Source organism: Vulpes vulpes, chromosome 15 (genome assembly GCF_048418805.1).
Source record: "Vulpes vulpes isolate BD-2025 chromosome 15, VulVul3, whole genome shotgun sequence".
Classification (NCBI taxonomy): Eukaryota; Metazoa; Chordata; class Mammalia; order Carnivora; family Canidae; genus Vulpes; species Vulpes vulpes.
Genome location: NC_132794.1, coordinates 51,334,960 through 51,355,188, shown reverse-complemented (window position 1 = coordinate 51,355,188; position 20,229 = coordinate 51,334,960). Strand labels below are relative to the sequence as shown.

General features: G+C 53.9%; 1 protein-coding gene across 1 annotated transcript; it reads left to right on the top strand.

The window, feature by feature from the left end:
- Positions 1–150: 150 nt before the first annotated feature.
- Positions 151–20,229, top strand: DUOX2 (dual oxidase 2). The gene is made up of 34 exons (XM_072738409.1): positions 151–410; positions 1,070–1,153; positions 1,423–1,512; positions 1,799–1,963; positions 2,555–2,742; positions 2,881–3,082; positions 3,222–3,388; positions 3,776–3,836; positions 3,986–4,082; positions 4,516–4,606; positions 4,864–4,966; positions 5,504–5,667; positions 6,236–6,411; positions 6,632–6,750; positions 7,138–7,275; positions 7,496–7,609; positions 7,800–8,002; positions 8,302–8,487; positions 9,438–9,663; positions 9,743–9,836; positions 11,708–11,883; positions 12,383–12,452; positions 12,903–12,986; positions 13,544–13,722; positions 13,826–14,056; positions 14,184–14,283; positions 14,984–15,033; positions 15,286–15,413; positions 15,663–15,816; positions 16,986–17,218; positions 17,440–17,598; positions 17,950–18,105; positions 18,209–18,337; positions 18,645–20,229. The coding sequence occupies exons 1-34, from the start codon at positions 338–340 to the stop codon at positions 18,765–18,767; spliced, it is 4,713 nt and encodes a 1,570-aa protein (XP_072594510.1). The 5' UTR covers positions 151–337; the 3' UTR covers positions 18,768–20,229.

The window sequence follows — 20,229 nt, the reverse complement described above, 5'->3', positions numbered from 1 at the left end:
AAGTCTGAGCTCCTCAACTCACCCCTAAGGAAGCAGAGTGGCTGGCTGCCTTCAAGTGTTCTGGGTTGGCCCCAGGAGGGGTCGGGTAGGCAGGAGAGAGGAATTATTTCTCACTGGCTATAGCCAGTTACTTTCGCAGCTCTGTGGTCCACTCAGTGTTTGTAAGCGGTGCAGGACCTGGAGCCCTTTTATAGTAGCCAGGGCAGCTGGCTGGGCCATTGTCTGGGCTTGGCAGCTGGGTGGGGTTGGGAAGAAATCCTGCAAATAAGGGGTGGAGGCTGCTATGCAAATGAGGGGAGCCCTACCATCACAGTAAGAGGGTGAGCTTCCTGTCCAGATGCAGACTCTTGGCATTGATCTGACTCAAGTGGACACCAGGGCAGCTAGCCTTAGAGGATCCAGAGAAGAGGGTAAGATTGCTGCTGGGGAGGCAAAGGATCTTCAGAGTTGGGAGGGGCAGGGGTGGTGGTACTGTGTTGGGAAGATGGAGGTTGGGAGGAGAGCAGAGAAGCTCTCAGAAGATTCTGAGAGGAAAGAAAAACTTCTGACCTCAGATGGGGGTCCTAAACCAGAGGTTGGACAGGAGTTTGGGGCTTGATCTTTCCATCCCTCTTGTCCATGCACAGGCATTCACTGCAGAGTAGGAGGGGCTGCAGATCATGGGTTCCCAGCTCACTAATGGCTTTCCCTTCCATGCCTCCTCTAGGAGAAGCAGTTACAGAGGGCTTGGGGATGGAGACTGGAGGTTGTCCGGTGGGGGTGGAGATGCAGGCAGGTGGCTGCGAGGCTGGATGTAAAGTTCTGCTTGGGACTGACAAACCTCAGAGGACTAGTGGCCTGGGGGGTTCCTTTGGCCACTGTTAGTTCTTCCACCAGGTAGAAAGTGGGGACCCAGTGTCAGTGCTTACCAGGTATCCTGAAAAGAGTGGCATGCAGGTGTGGATCCTTGGTGATGCTTCTAAAAGCTTTGCTCCAGAAGTGGAAACATGAGGCACCTCCTCCCCAGTGCAAGCTGCAGGCATGGGGACACTAGCTCCTCGTCCCTCACTTTTCACCTCCCACCTCCCAGGCAGCGGGTTCAGCATGCTCTGTGCAAGGCCAGAGGCAGTGGTGCTCCTGGGAGCTCTGCTGACTGCATCCCTGGATCCCGCGGGTAAGTATCCGGCGCCCCTCGCTTCGGGATGTCACCCCGTACCTCCTGAGGACCGGGAGGAACAGATGCAGGCAAGCTACAAGATCCGTCAAATCACACGGAGCGGGAGGGGAAATATCCCAGGGCAGCTTCAAAGCCGCTCAGGGGTTGCCTCTTGGGTAAGGTTGGGGGCGCTCAGTGAGCGGGAGAAGCACGGGCGAGGCCGTCGTGTCCCGGGGTGGTCGTGGTCGCAGGGAGGCTAGCGCTGAGCGGACCACTCTGACCGGCAGGCGGCCAGGACTCACCCCCACTGTCCTGGGAAGTGCAGCGCTACGACGGCTGGTTCAACAACCTGAGGCATCACGAGCTGGGCGCAGCGGGTGAGTCCCGTGGTCCGGGGCGGGGGTGAGGGTGGAGGGGGCTAGGGGGATGGCTAGTGGAGAGCCGGGCGGCGGAGCCCCGCGCGGAGATGCGGGGAGCGCGCCGCCAGCCGCGCCCCGCCCGCTCGCTGTGTGCGCCCGGAACTCTTACGCACTCCAGGGACCGGAGACCCCTGGAAGGAGGGTCTCGTCAGGGAGGATGGGGATCGACGTGGTGTAGGGAGAGGTTTGAGGGCTTGCTGGGGACCGAGTGCCCCGACAGAGCCCCGCTCCCCGCTTGGCACAGGCTTCCGACTGCAGCGCCGCGTGCCGGCCAACTACGCGGACGGCGTTTACCAGGCTCTGGGGGAGCCCCTGCTGCCCAACCCGCGCGTCCTCAGCGACGCCGTCACGCGGGGCCCGGCCGGGCAGGCATCCCTGCGCAACCGCACGGTGCTGGGGGTCTTCTTTGGTGAGAGCAAAGTGGGGGAGCACGGGGGCGATCAGTCGCTTGGCTCAGCGCCTGGGGAGACGGCCCGGTGGCCCTCTGCAAGAGCGCAGGGGACGGACCGAGCCTCCCGGGCACCTCCTCCTCCGCACTGAGCAGCACTCCCAGCCTTTCTATCTCAGAGGGATTGGGGAGTGTCTCGACTCAGGGATATTTGCTTTTCTGATCTTTCTCTTACCCCTTGCTCCAAACCTGGGAGTGTCCCTGGACCGCCATTATACCTCCTAGGAGCTGAGTCCTCCGCCACCGCTCTCCTGCCAGTAGGATCATATCCTCTTTCCTGCGAAGAGAAGGGGGGAGGCAGATCTGTTGGGGGATGGGAATTAGTTTGGGGAGCCCTTACACTCGTATGATTGTGATTGCTGCAACAATGTTATGAGGTGGGTGGAGGGGAAACTATATCCCCACTCTGAAAATTAGAAAAAAAAAAAAAAAAGACCCGGAGCTGGTGGTAGAGCTTGCACTCCAACATGTCTTTTGACTCTTAAGAAACCTAGAGAAACTCGCTGCCCAAGGGGAAGGGCCATTCCATCAGTTTGGCCCCCTTGCCAACAGGCTACCACGTGCTCTCGGACCTGGTGAGCGTGGAGACACCCGGCTGCCCGGCCGAGTTCCTCAACATCCGCATCCCGCCCGGGGACCCGGTGTTCGACCCCAACGGGCGCGGGGACGTGGTCCTCCCCTTCCAGAGGAGCCGCTGGGACCCCGAGAGCGGACAGAGCCCCAGTAACCCCCGGGACCTGGTGAGACGCGGCGGGCGGGCTCCGGGTCCGGGTCCGGGTGCGGGTGCGGGTGCGGGTGCGGGGCAGGAGAGGCTCCCACGGCCTCGCCCGCGGACACCCGCCTCCGCCAGCCCGGCTCAGCCTCCGGCGCCCCCGCAGACCAACGACGTGACGGGCTGGCTGGACGGCAGCGCCATCTATGGCTCCTCGCACTCCTGGAGCGACGCACTGCGGAGCTTCTCCGGGGGGCAGCTGGCGTCGGGGCCCGACCCCGCCTTCCCCCGGAACGCGCAACCGCCCCTGCTCATGTGGAGCGCGCCCGACCCCGCCAGCGGCCAGCGCGGGCCCGGGGGCCTGTACGGTGAGGCCGGGGCGCGGGGCGCGGGGCGCGGGGCGCGGGGCGCGGGGCGCGGGGCGCGGGGCGCGGGCTGGGGGCGGCGGGCGGCACTCCCCGTGCTCACACCGCCCGTCTCCTCCCCGGCGGCCCTGCGCGGCTGCAGCCTTCGGGGCGGAGCGAGGGAACCGCGACCCCTTCCTGCAGGCGCTGGGCCTGCTGTGGTTCCGCTACCACAACCTGTGCGCGCAGCGGCTGGCCCGCCAGCACCCGCACTGGGGGGACGAGGAGCTGTTCCAGCACGCGCGCAAGAGGGTCATTGCCACCTACCAGGTCCGCCACACGCCCTCCCCTTGTCCCCCGCCTGCCCCCCACCCCGCCCCACCCCCACCGTGCCCCGCGGAGCCCTCATTCCTCGCGTGAGCAGCCCCCAGAAACGCCCCTTTCCAGGAGGACACTGCTCCCCAGAACTGGAGGAGGAGCAGGCAAAGGGCTGCTACACATGAGACTTGGCTGTGGTTCTTAGCTAGTGGCCCCTGCTCCCATCCCGTGTTCCTAGTGGGGGACAGGCCTCTGCACCTGTCCCGTTTGACTTGCCTCCCTTATGACTGACTGCCCCTGCCTGGCCCTCATCTCCCACTTAAGGCTTCCTTGGGCTCAGGTCCCTCCAGCGGGACTGCTCCAGCACTTGCCTCCCTTTTGCCCTCTCTTGACCCTCAGAACATTGCTCTCTATGAGTGGCTGCCCAGCTTCCTGCAGAAAACACTCCCAAAATATACAGGTAAAGGAGTTGGGTGAAGATACCGGGATTATGGGGGAGGAGCAGTGGCCAGGGGTGGGGGTGGCCAGGATCCATAGGATCCATAGGGTAAGTGCATGTATGGCACGATGTGATAAGGAGTCTATTTCTCTTATTACCATATGGGGCAGGGTATCATCCTTTCTTGGACCCCAGCATCTCCCCAGAGTTCCTGGTGGCCTCTGAGCAGTTCTTCTCCACCATGGTGCCCCCTGGCGTCTACATGAGGTGAGGGAGGGGCTGGCAGTGGGAGAGGTGTAGAATGCTGGCAGAGGTGAAGAATCAAGGCTCCTCAGGGACCTGGCGCCTTTTATACAACTCCACAGTTTAATGGGGAAGAGAAGCAGAATTTGGAACCCTAAAAAGGACCCTGGGTTAGGAGTTTCAATCTTAACAATCCCTCCTAATGGCTGAACTTTGGTTGCTGAGAGCAGGACTTGTTCAGCAGTTGGGTTACTCTCATTCCCCACCTTCCCACTGTAGGTGGGCAAAGAACAACCCATACCTTCCATCCACACACATTGCCACATCTATGTGGCATCTATGTTCAAAGAGTTTCAGTCCTCAGTCCTGGCCATACCCCTCTGAGTCTCTCATCCCACTCAACCTCATCTCAGCTTTTCCCCTGATTTCTCATCTCATCCTTGATTCTCCATTTCAGAAATGCCAGTTGTCATTTCCAGATGGTCCTGACCAAGGATTTGGGCAGCTCCCCAGCTCTCAGGGTCTGCAACAGCTACTGGCTTCGGGAGGTCAGCCTGGGGTCCGGGTCATGGGAAGGTGGGTCAGTGTCAGCCTGGACACACATGCTGGGAAAAGCAACCATTCCCTTTCTCGGGTGCTGTTGCTCCAGGTAGTAGGGATCAGAAAATTATCTGGGGACAACAGCTCAAAAGAGTCTAGGATGGGCCAAGGGCTCTTTGTCCTGAGGTACTGCAGTGGTTCAGGGTGACAAGAGCCAGGCTTTGGGGAGAGGCCCAAGAGCCTACCTTGAATGTGTTATTTCCAGAACACCAACCTGAACAGTGCCCAGGCGGTGGATCAGCTCCTGCTGGGAATGGCCTCTCAGATTTCAGAGCTGGAGGACAGGATAGTGGTTGAAGATTTGAGGGGTGAGCTCAAGAGCCAGAGGGGAGAAGGGCCCAGAGGCCCAGGAGCCTGGGGATCCTTCTGGATGAATCAACAGGCAGACCCTAGAATACCTACAATGTGGGAACACAGATACACACACTGCAAATAGAAGAAAAAAGCTTTTATTCTGTTTGTTTTTTTGCTTAATTTGAGCTTAGTGTAGTTTTTATTCTAACTTACCTATGCTTAAGTGTGGGAGGAGGGGTGACAGCACAAACTCCTTGGTGCTTAGGTCTCTAAAGGTTTTCATCCAGCCCTTTCATGACATTAAGGATGTAAAGGACAGGGAATATACTACTTGGTGACTAGAACAGTCTTGAGCCCAGAGGAAGATTCTTGCCAGAAAAATTGCCTCCCATCACACATGATAACATTGACCCCACATGGAGGCAAGGTTGATATGGGCCCATATATTGGGAGTGCTGGGGATGGGTAGTGCCAACAGCCTAAAGTAAGGCTGCTGGACAAAGAAGGGTCAGGAGGATTCAGCCTATAGCCTGGTCCTCCCTCCTTCTCAGACTACTGGCCTGGCTCTGGCAAGTTCTCCCGCACAGACTATGTGGCCAGCAGTATCCAACGTGGCCGAGATATGGGGCTGCCCAGCTATACCCAAGCCCTGATGGCTTTGGGGTTGGAGATTCCCGGGAATTGGAGTCATATCAACCCCAATGTGGACGCCCAGGTGAGAAATACTAATGATGGCAATGGCAGCTAAAACTTTCTTGTTTTAAGATCTGTACGTATGTAACTCATTTCATCTATATCAAGAATATTATAGGGTAGTTACTATCATTACCCTTATTTTACCAATGACATAGTTGGTAAGTCAGTCATAGAGAGGATTTAAATTCAGCCCTCTGATTCTAGAGCATGTTCTATGTTCCTCACTGCTACACTGTACCATTCCTGCAGGCTGGCCTATGTTGGGTGCCATTGTCCTATTCTTGCTGGTGCCCTCCTCATGAATTGGGTGACCTTGAAACTGCTCATTGTTGGGGCCGGATAGTCTGGGTAGTGGATATGGTCCTCAGGCACCTCACAGCGGTCTCACCATGGGTGGAGACACATTTGTCCTTCCATCAGACTTGCCACTCTTGAGGGCGGCTGTCTAGGAAGAGGAGACTCCCTCAGGCCTGAGCAGCAAGCCGGAAAGCTGAGGGAGTCCTGAGGGAGCAACAGTGGCTGCCCTTCCTAACACAAACATGCGTGTATGTGTACACACATACTCCTCACTTACTGTGATGCCCCAGGTGCTGGAGGCCACAGCTGCCCTGTACAACCAGGACCTGACCAGGCTGGAGCTGCTCCCTGGGGGGCTCCTGGAGAGCCATGGGGACCCCGGGCCCCTCTTCAGTGCCATCATCCTCGACCAGTTTGTGAGGCTGCGGGATGGTGACCGCTATTGGTTTGAGAACACCAGGAATGGGTAAGGTCTTCCGGCGCACCTTCCTCAAACTCTACCTTGGCCTGAGCCCCAGGACCTCTGTGTGTAATGTCAGCAGCCTCAAGGGCCTTTGATTCCCAGCTGGCCTCACCCTTCCCCCCAGACTTTCTGGGTCTTTTTCCTCATCTGAGTCCCTGGATTCGAGATTGCTGGAGGCTGGCAGCCCCTTCCCATGCCAACAATTCCTGGCTTTCTCCAACAGGCTATTCTCCAAAGAGGAAATTGCGGAAATAAAAAACACCACTTTTTGGGACGTGCTGGTGGCTGTTACTAACGTGAACCACAGTGCTCTACAACCCAATGTTTTTATCTGGCATGACGGTGGGTGGCCTGGGAGAACATAGTGAATGGCAGCCAGAGAAAGGACTAAGCATGGAGGGGGAATCACTTTGGTCCTGTCCAGGGAGCCAGGTGCCAGGAAGTCCCTTCTGTATTAGGGAAGCCTGCATTAGGGTGACTGCACTGGGAAGCCTGCATTAGGCTGCCTCCCCTCATAGGGACTAGACTGGTTTGCAGGCTGCACTCCGTGGTCAAGCTGGGATGGATGCTGAGAACAGGATATGGAAGGAGACTTTTCCAGGGGAACAAGCTCCAGAGAGGTGGGCCTGGGAAGGAGAAGGGTACCTGGTTCTTTACAGGAGAGAGAAGAATACCTGACCAATGAGTGAGATGCTCAGACTTTGAGATCTTCTGTATCCTTTCCCTTAGGTGCCCCCTGCCCTCAGCCTCGGCAGCTCACGACTCAAGGCTTGCCCCAATGTGTGCCCCTAACCGTGTTTGACTACTTTGAGGGCAGCGGTCCTGGTTTTGGCATCACCATTGTGGCCCTCTGCTGTCTTCCGTTAGGTGAGCCCTTCACACCCTCACCCACCTCTTTTCTCCTGGCTGTTGCCCTGCCCTCTGATTGTCCCTGCCCCTCATAATGTGCTGGTCTGTGGGACTAGCTTCTCGCTGCAGTTGAAGCCAGGTGCAGGGGACCTTGTGAAGGGAGGGGCAAGAGCAGAACCTTCAGTGAAGCTGTGGGCAAAGGGGCCCTTCCCCACTGGTTCCTTCTGATCCTTTTCAGTGAGCCTGCTTATCTCTGGGGTGGTGGCCCATTTCCGAGGCCGAGAACGCAAAAGGCTACAGAAGAAAGGCAAAGAGAGTGTGAAGAAAGAAGCAGCCAAAGACGGTGTGCCAGGTGAGATGGGGCTGAGGGGAGAGACGGGAGTGGGGGCCAGATTGGGGACCCTGGGAGAAAAACCAGGTTACAGATATGAGGTTAAAGCCAGGCTTTGGGGTGCCTGCTCAGACTGGTAGAGTGGAATTGGCTTGAGGTTAGGGGCCTGGGTACCTCTGTTGAATGCTCTGCCCAATTGTCCCTTCCCCAGCGATGGAGTGGCCAGGCCCCAGGGAGAAAAGCTATCCCATCACCATCCAGCTGCTCCCAGACAGGCGACTGCAGGTCCTGGACAGACAGCTGTCTGTGCTCCGCACTGTCCAGCTGCAGCCCCCCCAGCAGGTCAACCTCATACTGTCCAGCAACCGTGGACGCCATACCCTGCTGCTCAAGATCCCCAAGGAGTATGACCTGGTATGGCCCCTCCTGCCTCCCCTACCTGGAATGCTTATTTATGTATTTCCCCTCTCAGAGCAAGTCCTGTCGCTTACCCTCTCCCCAGCTACAGAGCTCCCTTGTGAAGGCAATGCTGAGGAGAGCCCACACTCAACATGACCCTCCCTCTGACCCCCTTGGTCTACTCACTGGGTTCCAGCCTGGATGGATTGGCGGGGGGCAGCTTTTCTCCCCTTCCCTAAACTCAAGGTCCTTTTGAGGGAAGACTGGACCAGAGCTGGAGCTCTGAGCACTGGCACGGGCTTCCTTCTACCCAGGTGCTGCTGTTTAACTCTGAGGAAGAGCGGGGCACCTTTGTGCAGCATCTGCAGGACTTCTGTGTGCAATGGGCTCTGGGCCTTGACGTGGCTGAGATGAGAGAGAATGAGCTGTTCAGAAGAGCTGTGACCAAGCAGCAGCGGGGCCGAATCCTGGAGATCTTCTTCAGATACCTGTTTGCCCAGGTGCCATAGCTGTATCTTTTGGAGACAGGACCTGGCCCAGGGGTTGGAGGGGAGCTGGGCTGGACAGGACCCTACATGAGGTAAACTAAGCTTCTGCTCTCTGGGCTGGAGACAGACACTTCTGACTGGATTGTAGCTTTGCAACTCATTCCCTGCCTGACCTTGGGCTAGTCCCATTGTCTCTGCTCTGTATCTCCATTTCCTCATCTGTAAAACAATGATTAAGATAGGATCTATCACCTTGGGTTGTTGTGACACTTCAGTAAGATAGTCTACATTAGTGGTTCTCAAAGTGTGGCCCCTGGGCCAGCAGCAGCCACCTTACTTGGGAATTTGTTAGAAATCTAAAACCTCCCCATCAAATCTAGTAAATCAGAAACTCTGTGGTTGGGGCCCACAAGCCCTCCAGGGGGCTTTACATTTTGAAAAACACTGTTCTGTGTATAGTGTTTTATCCAAGTACTTGGTACATTGTAGGCATTTAATAAATGGTAGTTACACATATATGACTTTTAAAATTTTTGTATGATTGGCAGAGACCAAATCAGGCAAGATAAGAGAACGTATCTCTAGCCTCTTCCTGCCTGTCCACCCTTGACTATTCCTCTTCTGTCCCCAGTATAGGCTCTTTCATTTTGCATTTTGCATCCCAAACTTTGCCCTTTCTCATTCCCCCCTTACCCCGCTACAGACCTAACATCATCCCATCCCTACTGTGTAAAGCTCCCAGATCTTGGGTCCAAGGAGAAGATGGGCTAGTTGCTAGAGATTTGAGTCACCCCCTCAACAGGAGAGCAGAAGCCCAAGGCAGAAGTATAACTAAGGGCCAGGAGTAGTCACTAGGGCTCACCCTTTCTGAATTGGGCTTTGGGGAGATATAAAGGGTCACTGAACTGCATCCAGCCCAGGCCTCATCTCCTTATCTCTCTCCCTCTGCTGCCCAAATACAGGTGCTGGACATCGACCAGGCAGATGCAGGGACCCTGCCCCTGAACTCATCACAGAAGGTGCGGGAGGCCCTGACTTGCGAGCTGAGCAGAGCTGAGTTTGCCGAGTCCCTGGGCCTTAAGCCCCAGGACATGTTTGTGGAGTCCATGTTCTCTCTGGCTGACAAAGATGGCAATGGCTACCTGTCCTTCCGGGAGTTTCTGGACATCCTGGTGGTCTTTATGAAAGGTAGAGGGAGGGTGGGCCATTCCAGGAACCAGCAATCTTTCAGCACAGAGGTGATCTGCATCCCCCTTTCTCTTTCCAGGCTCCCCAGAGGACAAGTCTCGCCTGATGTTCACCATGTATGACCTTGATGCAAACGGCTTCCTCTCCAAGGATGAGTTTTTCACCATGATGCGGTACAGTGTGGGCCCTTCCAGTTCTGAGACTCCCTGCTATTTGATACAGGAAAACACGTCAATTCAGAGGAGGGTGGGTGAGGAGGCTATGTGACCATCTGTTTTGAGAGGTGGCTTAGCTACTGCATCCTAGGCTCTCAGAGCATCCAGCCTCATAAGTGTATCTGGCCAGGCCTCTGCCTCCAGGAGGGTCTATTATCTGCACTGTCTATACCAGCCAGAAAGTTCTCCTTCCCCAGCTAAAAACAAACAAACAAACAAACAAACAAACAACAATGACAACCGAACCCACATGAGCAATAACAAATGTCTACTAGCCCCTTTTGGATGCCTTTGGATCTTTGTAAACTCTTGCATACCATAACACTGTGCTTTACATTGTGAAATAATGGATGGAGGATGGATGATCTTGGTCACTCTTCCGATATTAATCACCATGACATGCAGGAGGAGAAACATGGGAAGTTCTTATATAATCTAGCCCCCCTTTTTTCCTGCTTCTTAAGCTATTTCTGGTTGTGGTGTGCTGCTAAAGACCAGTTTTGAATGCATAGACTTCTTATTCTTTAAGACACTGTTTCAGTAACACAGTCCCCTTCAGCTCCATAAGGACAGGGTTCTTATTTCTCTTTTGTTTCTGACTCCACCTCTTCTGCACTGTGATGAGCACATAGCAGGTATTCAATACAATCTTAATTGGGTGGAGTAGATGAGTAAATGAATAAATAGAATGCATAAAACAGTGCAGAGTCTTTTATCTTTTCTACCTTAAGCCTTTCCATTTGCTTTCAGCATTCCCCCTCACTGCTGCATCCCTCTTATAGCCCAGATACCACAACTGGACATGGGTGTCTAAAAGGCTAGGGTGAGGCTGCCTGGGTGGCTCAGTCTGTTAAACATCGGACTCTTGATTTCGGCTCAGGTACTGATCTCAGGGTCGTGGGACTGAGCCCTGAGTCAGGCTCCCTGCACAGCAGGGAGTCTGCTGGAAGATTCTGTCTCTCCTTCTCCCTCTGCCCTTCCCCCCACTAGCTCTCTCTCAAATCAATCAATCAATCTTTAAAGGCTAGGGTGAAGCTGATTGCTGTCCATCCCTCCCTGGGTGTGCCATTGCAGGCCCAGGCCTGGGTGAGGCTCTAGGGAATCTAGGAGAAGGTCCCTGTCTCCCAGGACAGAGCATCCACCTTCTCCGCCTGTACTCAGTTGTGAATCCTGCTCAGCCTCACTTGGATGATGTGTTTTTCTAATGTGCTTGCTTTGCCATGCTCACAAAGGTATCTTTCTATTGGACTCACACAAATGTGCATGCTTGTTTTGTTTTTGTCCCAAAGCACAGCCTGAGAAAAGAGTGTGGCCACTGCCTCTGTCACTCTAGGTGCTATATCAGATGGGGTGTGTAGACACTCCTCTCTGTACCCTGAAGTGCTGGCACAAGGAAGCACAGCCAATGTAGCTATATCTCCTCCCCCCCCACACGGGCTGTCTGTGCCCCCACTGGACTGTGAAAGGGGAAGGCCAGCGGTGGCATGGGATGCGTTAACACAGGAGAGTGGGCAGAGAGCCTGCCACATGAGAAGCCTGTGGCCCATCTGGACGTGTCCCTACCCTAAGTGGACATTCATCCTATCTTTCAATGCCCCCTTGTTTGAGGGCTGCTTTCTCTAACTGGTCAAGGTCACTTTCAATTTCAAACCCTTGGCCACCCCACCCCCCAGCTTCATGTTAGCTGCAGGCTGGATGAACACTTTCTCAGTGCCATTTCCCGGGTCACTGGTAACCACATTAGATCATCTAGGGCCCGCCCCACCCTGCACCTGCCTGAACCTGACCTTGCTGGATGACAGGCTGCTCTGTCTTTCCTCCTCCTCCAGGTCCTTCATCGAGATCTCCAAAAACTGCCTGTCCAAGGCCCAGCTGACTGAGGTGGTAGAGTCCATGTTCCGGGAGTCAGGCTTCCAGGACAAGGAGGAACTGACATGGGAGGACTTCCACTTCATGCTGCGGGATCATGACAGTGAGCTCCGGCGTACGCAGCTCTGCGTCAGAGGTGAGGTGGAGGTGTGTGAGTAAGAAATGGTAGGAGTCAGGGAGGGATGTTCCTTCAAAATGAGAGTTACTGGTGGATAGGATCACCCAGGTTTTATTTCTCCCCAAGTCTTTTGTGCCTAATATAGAGCCAGATACATGTAATCAAGGGTGTCACATTCAGCTGTGCAATCTGTTCACTGCACAAAGATGCCTACTGAGACATCAGGGGGTGGGCTGAAATCTAGCCTACATGCCACTCACTAAGCTCATGCACATGGGCCTGGGGTGTATCTAGTCAGATGAAGAGGCATTATTTTCTTTATACAAAGGATGCGGTGGTCTCCTTTTCTAATGGTACCAAGTCACCACCTTGTCTAGCAGTGGCTGCCTTGTGTCCAATGGGTACTCAGGGTGGGTAGTGAGGGGAACGAGACTGGAACGAGAGATGAGAACATGATCAAGTCTCTGGCAAGTGCTGTGGCAGCCTTCCTGGAGAAGACTCTCGTTCTTCTCTTCAGGTGTTGGAGACATCTTTAAACCAAACATCAGCTGCCGAGTCTCATTCATCACTCGAACTCCTGGGAAACGGTGAGCAGGAATGGAGCATTGGCAGGTCCCCTCAGCCAGGTTCCCTGAAGAGAAATGAAGGAAGTAGTGCTGGCTGAGTCAGTCCTTGGAATCAGCTATTTGCCCTCTGAAAGAAGTTCCTAGTACATGAATGATCCTGGTCCAAATTCCAGTGCTTCTCCCACCCCATGTCCCCATGTGGCTCAGGAGCCTGGCTCTCTCCCTGCCCCTCCAGGACAGAATCCTTCTCAGGGACAGAATCCTTCTCAGCAACAGAATCTTTTATTCATTCCGCCTTGCATCTCCTGCCTGGCTTCTCTCTGCCCAGTTTTACAGGCAGAGAGTTTTACAGGCTTCTGTGGGCAGGGATGGGTCCCAGGATCCATCCCCATCTCCTGAAATTCTGGTCTGGTGGTTCTTCTCCTGGCCTCAGAGACAAGGGGAGAACAAGCCCCATTTTCCGTTTCTCAGCTCCTGTTCCCAGGACTTGGAGTTCTCTGCCTCAGAAGCCCCAGAGCTGGGAGGCCCTGGGCTGAAGAAGAGGTTTGGCAAAAAGTGAGTATTTTCCAGACCCCTGGGTCCAAGGAAGCATGGGGAAAAGTCTCAAAGTCTCTGGGCCCTGTCCACCCTTCCTGGACACACAAGGAACCATCATGTATCTCATTCCACGTGTCCCTGACCTGACTCGTGGGCCACAGAGTCTAATGATCCTTCAACATCTTCCAGCCTTTGCACCCTAGTCTTCAGGCAAGAGGCCTGGCCCTCAGATACAATACAGAGATGGCAGTAAGGGGCCTCCTGGCTCCTGCCTGCCTTGGGCACAGCAGCAAGGCCAGGGGCGGTGGGGGGTGGGAACAGCAGGAGGGAAGGACAGAATGAGCAGGAGGAAGATAACGTGAAGCAGTGGGAAGACAGCAGAGTGAGTAGATGGAGCAAATAAATATTAGGTAAAAGTTGGAGGAGGGTAGGAGCTAACTTCCCATAAGCTGCTTCCTTCATCTGTTCTGGCCCATCCTGAGCCCTGCCAGGTCACTAGGTCTCCTTCGTGGGATGGCATTTAGGGGAGGCTGGGGTACCCTGGTCTTAGGGCCAGCCGCCTCCCATGGCTGCAGGGTGGTGGGGCCCACACCCCGGCTGTACACGGAGGCACTGAAGGAGAAGATGCAGCGGGGCCTCCTGGCTCAGAAGCTGCGGCAGTACAAGCGCTTCGTGGAGAACTACCGGCGGCATATCGTATGCGTTGCGGTCTTCTCAGCCATCTGTGCCGGCCTGTTTGCAGAGCGTGCCTACTGTGAGAGCTCCAGGTTATGGGCAGTGGGGAGGGAGATGTGGAGAGCCCAGGTGTCTGACCCCAGCCTCTGTGCCCTGCTGATCCCCCCACCACCCCTGTCCAGATTATGCCTTTGCCTCGCCACCCTCGGGCATCGCAGAGACTACCTTTGTGGGCATCATCCTGTCCCGGGGCACAGCCGCCAGCATCTCCTTCATGTTTTCCTACATCCTGCTCACCATGTGCCGCAACCTCATCACCTTCCTGCGAGAGACCTTCCTCAACCACTACGTGCCCTTCGACGCCGCCGTGGACTTCCATCGCTGGATCGCCATGGCTGCTGTTGTCCTGGCCAGTCCGTGGCTCCTGGGCATCCCCCCTTCCCTTGTTGCAACCCCCTGGGTCTAGCTGGGAGGGAAACAGTCCCTCGGGTAGGAGGAAGAGTCGGCCCCGAGTGACATCTCTAACATGATCTCTCTCAGTTTTGCACAGTGCTGGCCATGCAGTCAATGTCTTCATCTTCTCAGTCAGTCCCCTCAGCCTGCTGGCCTGCATCTTCCCCAACATCTTCATGAATGATGGGTCAGTTCTGGGGAGGGTTCCCCCTTGGAACACTAGGAGCAGGCCGAAGGGTATAATGGAAAAGAAATAGATGGCACTTAACTCCACTCTCTCATTGAATGAGAGTGAGAAGCCTGGTGGGGGAAGCTGAAAGGTGACTTCCTTGCTCTGGAAGCAAGCTGGCCATGATTAGCCCAGAAAGACGTTTGAAAGTTGAATTGGAGACCTTTCCCCACACGTACCTGGCACAGAACTTGGTATCTTAGCCTATCATTCATTCACTGGGCAGACATTTATGGAGCACATCTTATGTGACCATCCAGGTGCCAGGGAATAGGCAGGATAAATTCATGCAGTCATTCAGCAAATACTTATTGACTATTTACTTCAGCCTGGCGTTGTTTGAGCAAAGGGATTAAAGCAATGAGCAGAGCCACACCCTTGCCCTCACAGAGCTTACAGAATATGAAGCAGTCAAGGAAGCAAATGTCAGCTGTGGTAGGAGAGTTCAAGATAACACAGGGGGAAAAATTGCCAAGACAACAGAGGGTAGAGCTGTGGGAGGCTCTGTGGAGGCCATGTCCCTCAGTTGGATCCCTGGCCATCTGAGTGGAGGCCCAGTAACCTTAGCAGTCAGGGCCAGCAGGAGCAGAGTCACATGGTGACAGTGGGGGAGCCAGTCCTGCCCCAAACAGAAGTTCCATATATCTTTGCCCTACAGGTCCCAGCTTCCCCAAAAGTTCTACTGGTGGTTCTTCCAAACAGTCCCAGGTAGGGAGTGGGGCTGTCTGTAGGGTGTGGGGGTTCTATCTCAGGATCTCCACTTAACATGAATACCTGCTTGTTTGTAGTGGTCGTGGTTTCTTTCTAGTCTCCATTTCAAGCCCTGGCTGCAGTCCCTGCAGACAAGCTGGGCCAGGGAGGTCAGAGAAGGAGGGCAGAATGGGGGCAATGCTCTGTTGTATTCTCACCTCATGCTAAAGTCCTGAGAGTATTCTCTGAGCCAGTCCCCACTGCTCTCAGGCATGACAGGGGTGCTCTTGCTCCTGGTTCTGGCCGTCATGTATGTCTTCGCCTCCCACCACTTCCGGCGCCGCAGCTTCCGGGGCTTCTGGCTGACCCACCACCTTTACATCGTGCTCTACGTGCTGGTAAGGGCTTCCTCTGGGCAGGGACAGGCCATGGGACAGGGATGAGTGCTCACGATGAGGGTAGGGAGCAGGCTGAATTGGACCTCAGATCTCAGGGTAAGACCTTGAGATCGGAGACCCCAGCCTCTGTAGTCTATACTGGCTTTGTCTACTCAGCCCAGGCGAGGGCCGGTCAGGAGGCGTCTGGGCAAGGGGAGTGCAAGGAGGGGGCCTGGCTGCCTGAGCTGTACTAACTGGCCATGTCTCCAGCTCATCATCCATGGCAGCTTTGGCCTGATCCAGCTGCCACGTTTCTACGTCTACTTCCTGGTCCCGGCACTAATCTATGTGGGGGACAAGCTGGTGAGCCTGAGCCGGAAGAAGGTGGAGATCAGCGTGGTGAAGGCAGAGCTGCTGCCCTCAGGTACCAGGCCCAGCCTGACCCCAGGTGGACAGCATTGGAAATCAACTCACGAGGTGTGTGGAGACAGCTCTCCAGGCCTCCAGACCACAACTGGGGGCTTCTGATAGCCTCTTGGGGAAGAGGCTTTCCTGATGCAAACAGAGCCCCAGAAAGGGCTATGCTTGCCCCCAGGAGGCCTTGCAAACAATGAGAAGAGACTGTGAGAAGAGGCAGCTGAGAGTGCATACAAAGAGGTTTAAGGACAACACAGACTACCTCCTGTGTGGCCTGGGTAGGGCTTGGGGAATCATAAATACCCCTCCCATTCCTTCTTCTAGAATAACTATCCCCCCTTCAGAAATGGGCACTAGGCCCACATTTTGAGAGTCTGTGTTGGCCAAAGTGGCAATTCACATCACTGTAGAGGCTGGCAGAAGATGATTTTAGGTGTTGTAGGACCTTCTAATCTTCAGGACTAACATAGTAAGAAAATTAACCTCATTTCAACTTTATGTCAATTAAGATTACTCCAGGACAAAGCCTCAGCATGGAGCTTTGTATGCCTTTTGTACTCTCCAGTACTTGCAAATCAACTTTTTTTTTCTTCAAATCAACTTTTTAAATAAAGAGAATGGGCCTGAAGCTCAGCTATGGTCAGGTACCAAACAGTACCCAGCGAAAATTTGATAAAATATACTGCCTTCTATTTAGAATACATGATCACATGATACTGGTTTTCTACCCATTTTAGCAATCTGAAGTTTGTCAAGGTAAATCAAATTGAAAAAAGTAAGTCAATTTAAGGAAAAATATTAAACAATAGTATAGAGGTGTGTAGAAATGGCCCATCACAAAAGTAATTGATTCTCAGATGGTGGAGGTTTGGTAAACACTGAATTGGTCCTTGGGGAACTCGAGGTCCCCTACCTGTAGACTGATAGGAAGGTGGTCTAGGGCACAGGACTTTCATGGGAATAAGGAGTGGAGGAGAAGAGAGGAGCTGGAAACCCAGCTCTTGGGTTACCCAGGAAAGAGAGAAAGGGATCCTCCAACTCCCACCTCCAGGAACCCCACTTGCTCAGACCATATGTCCACTCCTTGGTTGTGTGGAGAAGACAGGACATCTGCCAGTCCTCAGGCACTAGGAGCAAGCGTTCTGATCCCTTCCCTTGCCTGTTCATGACCCCCAGGAGTGACCCACCTGCAGTTCCAGCGACCCCAAGGCTTTGAGTATAAGTCAGGACAGTGGGTGCGGATCGCCTGCCTGGCTCTGGGAACCAATGAATACCACCCCTTCACACTGACTTCTGCACCCCATGAGGACACACTCAGCCTGCACATCCGGGCAGTGGGGCCCTGGACCACTCGCCTCAGGGAGACCTACTCACTTCCAAAGGGTGACGGCTGTGCCAGATACCCAAAGGTGCCCACCACTGGGAATCACTTTGGGGGATCCAGCATTGGCAAAGGCTTCCCACCCTCCTCTACCCTGAGACTAGATGCTCCAGCCAGCACAACAGCAGGCTGGTACCTCAGAAAATGCTAGAATGTTCCTATGTCCTTCTTTTCCCTGCCCCATCCCCATTTCTAACCTCAGAGCTGAGGCCAGGCCAGGCTCATCTCCTCTCTCTCTTTGGTTGGCAGCTGTACCTTGATGGACCATTTGGGGAGGGCCATCAGGAATGGCATAAGTTTGAAGTGTCAGTACTGGTGGGAGGGGGCATTGGGGTCACCCCCTTTGCCTCTATCCTCAAAGACCTGGTCTTCAAGTCATCCTTGGGCAGCCAAATGCTCTGTAAAAAGGTGAGTGTCTCTCTCCCGTTTTTTGAAGGAATGGAGACAGACTGCCTGATTGTGTCCCCACATCATAGCAGAGTAATATGAGGAAAAGCCCTCAGCTCCTAGGCACTGAGGCTTCTGAGTCATTCATACATGGTTATCCACATGCCTCAAATATCCACTGACATTTGAGGGAGGGAAGGAGTTATGGACAGAAGGGCCTCTGTTGGAGTCTGTTGGTTATAAGGTTATGGGGTTGCCAGAGTTTTGGTGTCTGTGAGTGGTCTGAGGTTTTCCAGCCTCTCAGGTGAAGGCATCTGGAGTGGAGGAACCTTAAGCTGAGTTGAGTCCTGAGCTCCAGCCATGTATCCCCAGATCTACTTCATCTGGGTGACACGAACCCAGCGGCAGTTTGAGTGGCTGGCTGACATCATCCGGGAGGTAGAGGAGAATGACCACCAGGACCTGGTGTCCGTGCACATCTATATCACCCAGCTGGCTGAGAAGTTTGACCTCAGGACCACCATGCTGGTATGTTAGGGCCGGCCAGGCAGGGCAGGTAGGTGGGCCACCATCTAGACTAAGAGCTGACCCTGGCTTGGCTGTGACCTTCCTCCTCCACTCCATCTCCCAGTACATCTGTGAGCGGCACTTCCAGAAGGTGCTGAACCGGAGTCTGTTCACGGGCCTGCGCTCCATCACCCACTTTGGCCGACCTCCCTTTGAGCCATTCTTCAAGTCCCTGCAGGAGGTCCACCCACAGGTCAGCCCCTCCCCACCTGCCCTGGGACCCTGGCTTTCCCCTGCTGGGATATCCTGGCCTTCAAGCAGCCTGCAGCTGTAATCTGAATGGAGAACCACCCCATGTCAGCCCCAGTATAGGGTCAGGTGTTGGAGGAAGGCTTCAGACCTGACCCCCTGCAGCCCCCAACTCAAGCCTCCTCTTTAGGACTAAGGGTCAATGCCTTGGTCATTCCAGCAGGCTCAAGAAGCAGCTTCCTTCTGGGGTGAGCATCTTAAGCCTTCAGGCCTCTCCTGTCTACAACCATTCCTTTCAACACATTTGATAGGTACTGAAGATTGGGGTGTTCAGCTGTGGCCCTCCAGGAATGACCAAGAATGTAGAGAAGGCCTGTCAGCTCATCAACAGGCTGGACCAGGCCCACTTCGTGCACCACTATGAGAACTTCTGAGAACTTCCTGGTTCCTGTTTTCCCTCTGTGGACCAGCCCTACCAGCAGTTTCTTTGTCAGAATCTTTCTCAGGCCTCAGCTGGGAAGCTAGAAGAGCCCCTCCCTCCTGGCCCTTATCTGTCCTATGCTCTGAGAAGGTGGAGAAGACCCCTCTAGCTAAAGTCACAGCAGGTTATGGCAAACAAAAGTAGGATGGGGACAGTCCCTGCCTTGTAACATCTGTATAGGTGAAGAGATATGATAGTGTCTGCCTCCGATCAGTCCCCATATCTCTGCTTTCCTTGCACAAAGTTGATGTATTGCTTTGGTATTGGACTCAGCATTTGAGGGCTAAGTGAGAATCTCCTCAGAGCCTAGCTCAGAAGCCATGATGCTTGGAACCTAGACAGTCAAACTGCCTCTGTTTAGTCTCGAGGTCTTGTCCTTCCAACTGAACCCCTGACCCCTTCTTATTCTTAAAGGGTCAGGAACACTGAAAAATAACCAGAGAACAAAGATGGCTCCCTAGTCCTGATGTTTCTGCAGTCAACCAGCAATGCATGATACCATGACCTTTTGATGGATCCTCTCTGAGTCTGTGGGGCAGCCCCTTGGCTCTGAGACTAAGGGAGTCCAGCCTATCTGCCAGACACCCAAAATTCCCTCTCAGTTTCCTACTTCCACAGAAGCAGGGTGACCAGCTGTCCCAGTTTGCCCAGGGCACTCCCAGTTCTACCACTAAGAGTCTCTTATCCTGGGGATCCCTGGGTGGTGCAGTGGTTTAGCGCCTGCCTTTGGCCCAGGGCGCGATCCTGGAGACCCGGGATCGAATCCCACATCGGGCTCCCCGCATGGAGCCTGCTTCTCCCTCTGCCTGTGTCTCTGCCTCTCTCTCTCTCTCTGTGACTATCATAAATAAATAAAAATTTAAAAAAAAAAGAGTCTCTTATCCTAGGAAACATCTGAATCCCAGGCAACTCAGACAAAGTTAGTGACCTCACACAGGAGGCAGCCTGGGATGTCATCTCCATACTCAGCTCTTTAAGACACTTTCTTTTCCTTCTGCAACTGACCCTTTCCTAAAAATCTGAGCTTTAATTTTTTTAATTTAAGTATAATTTGCATGCAGCAAAGTGTGCAAATCGTAAAGTTACATGTCCATGTGTTAACGTTACCCAAGTCACAGTATAGAGCATTTCCAACAGTCTCCCCCAACCAGTAGAAGCAACCCCTGATGTGATTTCTGTCACCCTGGATTAGGTTTGGCCATACTGAATGTATTGTTTGGAAACTGGCTTCTTTCACTCAGCACAATATCTTTGTGATTCATCCATGTTGTTGTGTGTATCAGTGGTATATTCATTTTCATTGCCAAATTGTATTCCATTATAGAAATGTACCAAAGTGTTTATTCATTCTTCTGTTGATGGACATTTGGGTTGTTTCTAGTTTTTGGTAATTCTGAATAAAGCTTCAATGAACA

What these genes read in the sequence shown, in the direction of transcription:
- DUOX2 (XM_072738409.1), top strand. Translation starts at nt 338, where the DNA reads ATGCAGACTCTTGGCATTGATCTGACTCAAGTGGACACCAGGGCAGCT. An exon ending in CCAGTAACCCCCGGGACCTG is followed by an intron (nt 2,743 to 2,880) that starts GTGAGACGCGGC and finishes GCGCCCCCGCAG; the next exon opens with ACCAACGACGTGACGGGCTG. An exon ending in ACTCGAACTCCTGGGAAACG is followed by an intron (nt 12,453 to 12,902) that starts GTGAGCAGGAAT and finishes TCCGTTTCTCAG; the next exon opens with CTCCTGTTCCCAGGACTTGG.